The sequence below is a fragment of the Miscanthus floridulus genome, chromosome 9 (genome assembly GCF_019320115.1).
Source record: "Miscanthus floridulus cultivar M001 chromosome 9, ASM1932011v1, whole genome shotgun sequence".
Classification (NCBI taxonomy): Eukaryota; Viridiplantae; Streptophyta; class Magnoliopsida; order Poales; family Poaceae; genus Miscanthus; species Miscanthus floridulus.
The window spans coordinates 5,325,909-5,335,677 of record NC_089588.1 but is presented as its reverse complement, the minus strand read 5'-3'; the positions used below and the strand labels follow the sequence as shown (position 1 = coordinate 5,335,677).

The window sequence follows — 9,769 nt, the reverse complement described above, 5'->3', positions numbered from 1 at the left end:
CCAAGTGAGCGGTCGACACAACGGGAACGTAGCGTGTTGGCAAGCACGTGAACCTTGGGAGAAAAATCATCGTGTCAACCTTGTTTTTCTCGTTGGTTTGCATCCTCGTTACATAAGCTTGTAATTACTTTCATATACATTGTGCTTGTGTAGTTGCTCTTGTAACTAGTTAGCTTGTGTAGCTTACTAGTTACCTTCTTACTTGTGTAGCATAGAAGTAGCTCCCTTGCGTGGCTAATTAGGTTTGTGTAACTTTGTTAGTCACTTTGCTTAGTTTGTGTAGCTAAGTATTTGCGCTCTCTAATTTGACATTGGTTGCCTTGTTATTGAGCATTGCTAGTGAGCTTAGTTGGCTTTGTGCTTTTGCTTACTAGCATGTGTAGGAGCTCCTTTATTGCTTAAAGTACTAGTGGCATATGTTTGTGTGACCTTGCTCCTAGAATTGGTTAGGTGAGCTCTAGCTAGCCCGACACCTTTGTTGCTTAATTAGTATCTTTGGAAGGTGCTAGAGAACATAGATAAAGGGGTGTAGTCTTGGCTAGACCGATAGTTCTAATTCCGCACTTATTTCGGTTAGCCGACACGATTAATTTTAGAAAAGGACTATTCACCCCCCTCTAGTCCGCCATCTCGACCCTACACCAGTCCATTGTCTTTCGCCAATACGCCGACGTGCATGCATCATGCATGCGTGTGAGCGGCGTCCACCTGGACCCAGAGGTGGCACGTCGGTTAAAAAATTAAAACAAATAGGGTATGGGTTAAGAATGCGCCACTAACAAAGATTATGGACTCAAAAACTCACTTTTAGAGTTGATAGACCTAAGTGAAACTAGAGCGCAAGTTGATGGACCACTCATGCATTTAACTTTTTCAAAAAACACTCGGCAAAACCACTTTTTTTTTGCCGAGTGTCAAATTTGACACTCAACAAATCATTTGTCGAGTGCGCGATAAAAAACACTCGACAAATAGCTGTTTGCCGACACTGTAGATGTCGTGTGCTGGACAAAACCTTTGCCGAGTGTTTTTTGTCTTTACTGGCAAAGTGGTAGTGACCCATGGACATCAAACGTCTATGGAATGCAGGGAATTTTGCAGCCAACTGTGGAACCTCATCCTTCAATGTACATACGAATCGAATATTACGTGTGAGAATCACGCCCATGGAGACATCAAACGTCTGTTATTCTTTTAACTTTGCAGCCAACTGGACCTCACGAGGATAATTGTACAACACAGCCTAACATGTTTTGATATCGCCCGTTGGCAAAATCTGAAATAGCGCCGCTATTTAAATGCTAAATTTATACAATTTAGCGGAGCTATAGCGTTAAATAGCGGTCAAAACTGGCATAGCAGCACAAATAGCAATAGCTTAGCGCGGAGTCTCTCCCGCCGCTGTAGCGCCGCTATTTTAAACCATGATTTGTCCACATGCTAGGCCAGCTACGTATATTCGTATGCACACTGAAGCGCTGCCAGATGTTGCTCCGTGGCACGCAGTGTTGGAAGCTTCACTCTCTGACGGTGATGAGCATGAGCTCCTTGTGAAGCTCCATCGCCGCCCTTAGGTGCAGAGAACAGTATGCTGGAACAAGCTCCGTCGTCCTCAGCTTCCAGTTCCAGCCGGTAGAGTTGCTGGCCAGCGGCGAAGTTGCCGAGCAGCTGGTACGAGCTCGCCGAGCCGTCCATGGTTAAGCACATCTCATCGGTGCCTGAATGAAATTAACAGCTTTACTTATTCATGCAAATCGGATTCAGCTTTAGCAGTTAGCACACGTCGACGATGATGAAGTGACGATTGTGTGACGTACATGCGGCGAGCTCCTTCTGGGTGCGGTAGAGGAACTGCAGCACGGCGGCGACCTCGTCCCGGAACCGGGAGAAAGGGCCACCGCCGCCGCCGTCGTCGTCGCTGCCTAGCTGCAGCTTGCGGAGCTTGCAGAGGCCCTCGCCGAGCTCCATCATCGCGCCGCGGTGGTTCTGCACAGGCCGAGATCGTCGTCATATCGGGATCGAGCAATTGGATCGTCGTCGCACACTTGCACTGAGGTCAAATTCAGAAGAATTCACCGAGTATCTATTGGCATGCCATTCAAGAAGGAACCTGGTTGAAGAGGTGGTGGAAGCCGACGGCGCACTGGAGGACGCCGTGGAGGAGCGTCCGCGCGGGGTCCTCGGCGCCGTACCACAGCTCCTCCACCACGTCGTGGCACGCGTGGTACTCCCCGCGGTTGAACAGCGCCACCGCCGCGTCGAACGACCCGCCACCAGCAGCCGCCTGCTCCTCATCGTCGTCTTCGTCCTCGTCGGGGGCCGGGCGCTCGCCTCGCGCCGTGAGGAGCCGGCGGCGGCAGCGGAGGTCGGAGCTCGCACGGCCGTGGAGGTTTATTAGCTGCCGTGGCGGCGGTAGTCGCTGGTGGCGGAGGAAGAACGCCGCGGTCGCGGTGCCAGTGGTACACGTGCGGTGGGCCGGCGGCGGGCCGGCGCGCACGCATGCGGAGGCGGAGGACGGCACCGCCATGGAGGTGGAGGCGGGCGTGCCACGTATGACTTGCCTTGGGATGTGGTGCCCGTGCCCGTGCCGTGCCGTGTCCGTGTGTGGCTGGCCACCGCCACGGCGCCACGCCACCCATCATTGGCTCCCCACTGCACGTGTGGACTGCATGCAGCGCACCGCGAACGAAAATATCCTATCTGATGGGTAACTTCCGGCTCATGAAAAAGACGCAGCTGTCGTGAGTGCTGGGCCAACGAAACGAGACCTAGCCTAGCCCATTCATATGGCCCGGTAAGAACCCTCGGCCATGTGACCCAGCCCATGTGAGCACACGGCCCAGCCCATCCCTCCTCTTCTCTTCTCCGAAGAAAAATCCTATCCTCCGGCTCCCGCTCTTCTTCTTTCGCTCTTCCCGCGAAAATCCAATTCCACCACCCAAAAATCCCACAAAAATCGATTCCGCTTCCGCACCCACCTCCTGTCCTCATATCCCTCCCTCACTCCGACCTCTCGTCTCCCATCCCGCGGCGGAGTGGGTTAGGTCCTCGATTCGCGTTCCCGTTGCCGGACCCCGACGCCGGTTGCCGAACGAGCGAGAGGGGCCATGGCGCCGCTGTCGTGGCGGCACCACACCCTGCTGCAGGCGCTGCTCACCCGGGGCCCGCTCTCCGACCGCGACTTCCGCGCCGTCTTCGCCGCCATCTCCGGCAAGAACCCCGGTACGACATCCGCCTGCTCGTCCACGGGCTACGGCCATCTGTCTTATTATTATCTCCACTCGCGGCGGCCCAGCTGCTCGACGAAATGCTCCTCTAGCAGATTAACCGGACTGTTGTACCGCTACTGCTTTTCCTTTGGAACGTGGTCGTATGCATCTTTAGGTGTCTAATTGGTCGGTTTTGATGGAACCTGAATACGAGCGTGGTTGGCTGTATGCTGTATCATATTTTTGTGGCGCCATGCTGCCTGCTGTTCACGACTCCGATCCTGCTGTTATTGTTCTTGATTACTGCCTTTTTTTTAGTACTGATGTGCATGTATACTCTAGAATCTGGCATTACAGTGGATACTGATCTTTGCTTCCAGGCTCTGCTGTTTCTGATGATCAAACAATAAGCATATCATCATAAATTCGAAATCACTGCATACTTGCATCGTCTGGCTGTCTTTAACAATTACCTTACCTGACTGTGAACCCTGAACCCAACTTTATTTTGGCCTAGATAGAAGAAGAGTTCCAGTTATCTGTATATTTGGCTGAGGTCTGGTTGATCGGCCAAACCATGTACATGTATGTATCTAGGACAAGTTATGGAAGACTGGTTAAGTGAGGATTTGGCCGAGGGGGATCAAACTTATCTCTACTTGCCACAAAAATTACTCGGAGAAATGCTCCTCTAGCAACCCAACCTGCTCTGTCGCTAGTGCTTTTTCTCCAGAATGTGGTATATGCATCTTTAGCTGTCTAATTGGTGGGTTCTGGTGAAATCTAAATAAAAGCATGGTTGGTTGCATCCTAGTTTCGTTATGCGATGCTGTGTGGTCTTTACAAGTCTGATCCTGCTGTTATTATTCCTAGTTGCTGTAAAAACTCACCATTTGAGTACTTCCATGCATGTAGCTTCTAGTATTAAAAGTGGACACTGCTCTTGGCTTCCAGACTTTACTGTTTCATGGATGGTCAAACAATAAGCCTGTCACAATCACTTCATACTCACAACATCTGTCATCTGATTATCAAATGATGACTTCAGATGGCATGGACCGAAAGTTATTTTGCCCTGAAAAGATAATTCTCATTCAGAGTTATTTTGCATTTTGAATGAGTTCTGATACTCTGGTTGATTGGCTGAACCGTATATATGTAGGACAGGTTATGCAAGTGTGCTTTACTGAGTTTTAGGGGATTAAACCTAACTGAATTCAGTTTTGCCCAAGCTTCTTTTCTGCAGTCACTTATATCGCGTCCCATGGCTTGCAGCTACTCATCAGCAGCTGTTCAACGATACACTTCTCAAGCTCAACAAGGAGTTAGCATACCTGCAGTTTGAGTTGCGAGCATGCATGAACCAGTATGATGGAATGGTGTACTATGGAGTAGTGAATAACATTGCCGATGAAGAATCGAAGCTCGGAACAAAGTATTCTGTGCCACAAGTTGCATACTACAAGGGGCTGGTATGTGATAGCTTGCTTTGTATAGTTCAATCTGACGCTATGTACGCTGTGTCAACTTTCTTATATGCTCATGTAAAACTGTACCATCAATGGTTCTTGTGGCAGTTAGAAGCCGTTGTTCAGGAAGCTGGAAATGATGGGACCATAACCAGTATTGATGCTCTCAATGTGTGTCTTGACAACCAGGTTTGTTTTACAACCATTCTGGGCACATGATTCATAGGTTTTCATGTATTGATTCACCACACATGGTCTTATATGTGCCTGTGCTAAGTGGTCATGTGCTTGGAGTACCTTGAAATAATTATGCTTCACAAGCAATTAGCTAAGGCTACAGTAGTTTCACATAATTGCAGCATGTCATGCACTTGTTGGTGCTCTTTGTGGCATGGTATGGGAGCACTATGCCTGCTGACTGCCAATCTTTATTGTGAATTGTAATGTGGTATCATGAGTTGTTGACTCTGCTCTGTTCCCAGGTCATAATTTTAGATGGGGGTTCACAGAACAGCCAATCTCGCCTTCCATCTTGCATTACGGACTTCAAACTGAGCCAGAAAGAGAAAACTATTGATGAACTGGTAAGGGATCGTTGGCTATCATACACCTCCACAGGCAAGATTGGTCTGGGCATCAGATCATTTCTTGATCTTCGAAGCTGGTTCCGTGGGAATGATATCCCATTGTGCGTTGTCTGCAATGAAGCTTGTATCAAGGTACGAATATGCAATGGTTATGTGGTTTTCGCTAGCCTTGTTCCTGTTTCTAATTCACTGTATAGTCTTTTCATGTTGCTGTGATTATTTTCTGTGTTCATAACAGGCTTCAAGTTGCCCTAATGAGGGATGCAGCATAAGAATTCATGAGTACTGTTTGAAGAAGAAATTCTCACAGCGGAAGGTAGATGCCCAGTTATTAGTCCACTTGGTTACTCATGTTTCATTTTGAAGTCAAGGTTTGCTGTGTTGTTTGCATATGTAGACTTCAAGAGCCTGTCCTGGCTGTGGCACTGAATGGCCCCGTCAGGAGGGCGAAGTCGATGGCGACGATGATGCAAACGAGCCTGGTGAAGATGGAGCCACATCAGCCAACCGTTCTTCGAGGAAGAGACGCAAGGGAGTGAAAGCTGAACTGGTGCAAGATTGTCCTTCGAGGAAGAGACGCAAGGGAGTGAAAGCTGAACTGGTGGAAGATTGTTCTTCGAGGAAGAGACGCAAGGGAGTGAAAGCTGAACTGGTGGAAGATAATCACAATGCAGGGCCATTAACGGCGGCGGTTCCTAGGAGGGCGAGGAGCTTGAGAAGAGCGAAAGCCGAAGCAGTCGAAGCTGCTCAAGAGGCGTCTTCTGCAGGAGCTTCCAACGCGGCCAGAGCTTCCAAAGGAAGGAAGAAGTGAATGGTGCGGGCTCATGGATGATAGGTAGCGAGATTGCAGGCTCTCTTTTGTCGTGTACATACGGTGTACGGTGGCACCTGGTGGTAGATGGTCCTTTTGGGTGTGGTGAGGGAAGGCTGCTGCGACTTCTAGTTGTGGCGTAATATGTATAGCCTCTACAAACTCGTAGAGTTTGTTTTCTGTCCTGTGACAGTATCAGATCAACCTACACTGGTAGTAGATGGTCCTTGTGCTGGTACTCGTTTGGAATTAGTGGACGTATTAGAGCACTGAAAAGCTTGAACAAGGGATTATCTTGTCGCTTGTTAGTTCCAGATTCAGGCATGCTGTTTTGATCTTTGTTGCTTGCTTTGTTCGTCAGAGACAAGGTAAGAAACTGTGTGACAACACCTGCCATCTTTTTTCGTCGGTGCAGTTGTAGAAAGTCAATTAATAGAAAACGCGAGCAAAACTAAATCAGCATGACACGACTCGGCGACAAGTTGCTGGAAAACGAAAGTTAAGAGGAGCACTACACCTACGAAGCTGACTGACATCAGGAGACAGTACTAGTACACATTTCAACCCAGAGTGGGCATTCGGTTTAAACCGACGAATCGGTTCGGTTTGTTCGGTTGCTGTAAACTTCGGTTTCCACAGATCAACAACCGATCGGTTTGCCATAGAATCAAAAACCGACGAGTTCGGTGTCGGTTTCGTCGGTTCGGTTTTTTCGGTTCCACCGAACCAACCGAGGCGAGCACAGAGGAACAAATCAACAGAGAGAACGGAGAACGGGAGAAGAACAAATCGACAAGGAAAGGTCGCAGATGCCGCGCGCTCCGCTGCCCGCATCGGCGAAATCCTGCTCGGCGCTCTCGGCTCCGAGCTCCGAGCTCTCCGATTCGCCTCCCAGGTGCCGCCGCCCGCCGCGCCGCTCACTGCTCCGAGCCGCTGCTCACGCCGCCACCGATTCGCCTAGCCTAGCGAGCCGCTGCCGTCGGCCTCGACTGCTGATTCACCGGAAGCCGCCCACCGCTGCCGCGTGCCACCGCCACTCGCCAATGCGCACGCGCCGCCCGCAGCTGCTGCCGGAGCCGATGCGCGGTTTCCCCCCGCAGCCGCTGCCGCCCTGATGCGCGCTCACCGACCGGCCGCAGTAGCCGCCGCAGCTAGGATGCGAGCAGGCCGCCGCTGGGAAGTGCGCGGCCCACCGCCGTCGTGCGCGCGGTCGCGCCTTGCGCGAGCTCCCGCCGCCACTGTGCCGCTGGGAGCTTGGGATTGGGATTTATTTGGATAGGGTTGGGACGGACGAGTGGTGCCTGGTGCCTGGTGCCTGTTGTTGCGGTGCTGGGCTATATTCACGTGATTTGGAGACTTGGAGTGTGGTGGGCCTCGCTGGGCTGGGCTGCCGCTTGCTGCTGCGTACTGCGTTCGCTGAATGCCTGAGTGGCTAGCTTGTGGCTGTCGTTGAATGTTTCGGTTGTTCGGTGTTTCGGTTGAGTTGAAGCTAGAAACCGAAATATAAACCGAAGACCGAAGTTCACAGATCTTGGAACCGAAACCGAAACCGAAAACCTAAAAAACCGAAATTTCGGTTCGGTTTGGTGCGGTTCGGTTCGGTCTTCGGTTTTCGGTGTAAATGTGCCCACTCTGAATTTCAACAGCTACCTACGTCGTCAATGGTGACTTTTTAACTGAATTTTTTCTCCGCTATCAGATTCGCATAAGCTCTAGTAACACTGCCACTGACTATTTACTTTACTTTTGTAGTATATAATAGCTCACAGTATTCACATTGTTATATTCTCATATGGAAACTATTTTTTTTTTATTGAAGATGATACTCTCTCAGTTCCAAACTATAAGACATTTAGGCTTTTTTCGATATATAGTTTTTGCTACGTACTTAGATAGTACACTTATGTCTAGATACATACTAGTTATGTAGAAAAAGCCAAAATATCTTATAATTTGGAGCGGAAGGAGTGTATTCTTTCTAGATGTTGCTAGTCAGAATTAAAACGTTTGGTTTATGTTAAGGTTAGATGGACTTATGCTTTTTATGAGGAAGTCTATGTGAAGCTAGCCAATCCTAGGTACTCTTGTTTGGCAGTTGAGAACATGTTTAAGTAAAGAAAAAAGGAGCTCGAGCAAGGAATCAGAGCATGTTGCTTGTTGACGTCGTATTCAAGTATCATATCATAAATCATCACTGGCTTTCAGAACATGTTGCTTGTTACGTGTTGATCTTTTTGCACTCGTTTGCTTTTGCTTCGTTGTTACTCTTCCTAGCTTTCAGAAATTACTGGCTTCTCAACTCCCTGATCAAGGCCAGACATGTCTAGCTCAACAATGGCTCAGTCAGATTTTTTTCTCGAATACTCAAAAAAGTTGTGTATCATTATATTAAAAAAAAAAGAGACAAGCCTTTACAAAACATCACATACACCAAAAAAAAAAAACACCAAAAAATGAACTTATGAATCACCTTTTGCGCCAAGAAAAGATAAAAAATGACACTCTACTTTGACGTTTGAGCGAAAAGGTAAGAAGTACTTGTAGCCCCAGACGAAACCCACAACCGAATTTCCTCGCTAGTGAGCAATAAGGCTATAGCCAAAAAAGAGGTACGTCATAAAGAAACACATCTACTTTGCAGCCGCTTTTGCTAGATGCTTGTCTGTTTTATCCGATACTTAGCCACCACGGCTTTGTTTATTTTGCAGATAACCATTGTGTTGATGTATCATATTTTTACAAGCTCAGTTGGTAGGTTTTGGGTGTTTAGGGTAGTCACTCTTTCTTTTCTTCCTTTTTCTTGTTCTTATGTTTATTCTAGGTCACTCACCACTATCTTAATGGTTTGTAATACGTGCTATGAGGATTTTCTTGTAGCTATGTTGTGTAAGTCTCTTTCTCTTAATAAAAAATGGGCTATATTCTCCTATCACGAAAAAATAAAAAACACATCTATTCGGGCGATTTGAAATGGTTCAAGCTCCGGTCAGAATAAAGACATTATTTGGAGAACTTAAACAAATTGCGCGCGAGCAGTTACACCTGATGCCAATAAATTAAATAGGCCACATATAGGGGGTGTTTGAGACTGCTCCGCAAACCCTTCTCCACAAACTCCACCGTGGAGTAGCTCTACAAAAACTTGGAGTTTGTGGAGCATCCCTTTAGGTGCTCTCACAACTTCACCCTTTTTTCTCGAGCAAAGTGCGTAGAGCTAAAACCGTTTGACCAAAAAACATACAAAGAAACTGAAAAAACATGGAGCGGAGCAATCCCAAACACCTCCATAACATCCTCGGCACTTACCATCTTCCCAATGGACTAAACAAAACAGATATAATGAATCGATCATTTAGGCTCCATTCGCTCGGAGAAATTTGGAGGAATCTGTGAGAGAAACCATCCATGAACAGTAAAATTCTTCCGTAAACAGTGCTTCCTCCATACCAGCCGAACGAGGCCTTAACGTCTCAAAATATCCAAACTGCTGGTGCATTGTCACTGTGCTTCAAATCAAATGGACCTCTCTTCCAGATTGGTATGAATACTCACTCCAGGACTGAATAATGGCGTCTGACTTGGTTATTTATGAAATGAATGGAGAACAGCTGCTTAATTTGTTGATCCCTGGAGTTACTTGCTTGACGTGCTCTGCTTATATATTAATTTGCTGATGCAATGCAACTAAAGCTA

General features: G+C 48.0%; 2 protein-coding genes across 2 annotated transcripts; one reads left to right on the top strand and one right to left on the bottom strand.

Moving 5' to 3' along the window:
* Nucleotides 1-1,169: 1,169 nt before the first annotated feature.
* On the bottom strand, nucleotides 1,170-2,665 carry LOC136483331 (uncharacterized). Its single transcript, XM_066480352.1, has 3 exons — nucleotides 2,111-2,665; nucleotides 1,818-1,986; nucleotides 1,170-1,718 (listed from the first exon to the last, which is right to left on the bottom strand). The coding sequence occupies exons 1-3, from the start codon at nucleotides 2,525-2,527 to the stop codon at nucleotides 1,450-1,452; spliced, it is 855 nt and encodes a 284-aa protein (XP_066336449.1). The 5' UTR covers nucleotides 2,528-2,665; the 3' UTR covers nucleotides 1,170-1,449.
* A 106-nt stretch (nucleotides 2,666-2,771) lies between these two features.
* On the top strand, nucleotides 2,772-6,510 carry LOC136483330 (uncharacterized). Its single transcript, XM_066480351.1, has 6 exons — nucleotides 2,772-3,222; nucleotides 4,485-4,681; nucleotides 4,787-4,867; nucleotides 5,161-5,397; nucleotides 5,504-5,581; nucleotides 5,663-6,510. Exons 1-6 carry the CDS (start codon nucleotides 3,108-3,110, stop codon nucleotides 6,074-6,076), a joined length of 1,122 nt encoding a protein of 373 aa, XP_066336448.1. The 5' UTR covers nucleotides 2,772-3,107; the 3' UTR covers nucleotides 6,077-6,510.
* Nucleotides 6,511-9,769: the final 3,259 nt, after the last annotated feature.

Coding starts and splice junctions, on each gene's coding strand:
- LOC136483331 (XM_066480352.1), bottom strand. CDS start 2,527: ATGGCGGTGCCGTCCTCCGCCTCCGCATGCGTGCGCGCCGGCCCGCCG. Junction 1,987..2,110: donor TCCACCACCTCTTCAACCAG/GTTCCTTCTTGA, acceptor CGGCCTGTGCAG/AACCACCGCGGCGCGATGAT. Junction 1,719..1,817: donor CCAGAAGGAGCTCGCCGCAT/GTACGTCACACA, acceptor AATTTCATTCAG/GCACCGATGAGATGTGCTTA.
- LOC136483330 (XM_066480351.1), top strand. CDS start 3,108: ATGGCGCCGCTGTCGTGGCGGCACCACACCCTGCTGCAGGCGCTGCTC. Junction 4,682..4,786: donor TTGCATACTACAAGGGGCTG/GTATGTGATAGC, acceptor TTCTTGTGGCAG/TTAGAAGCCGTTGTTCAGGA. Junction 5,582..5,662: donor AGAAATTCTCACAGCGGAAG/GTAGATGCCCAG, acceptor TTGCATATGTAG/ACTTCAAGAGCCTGTCCTGG.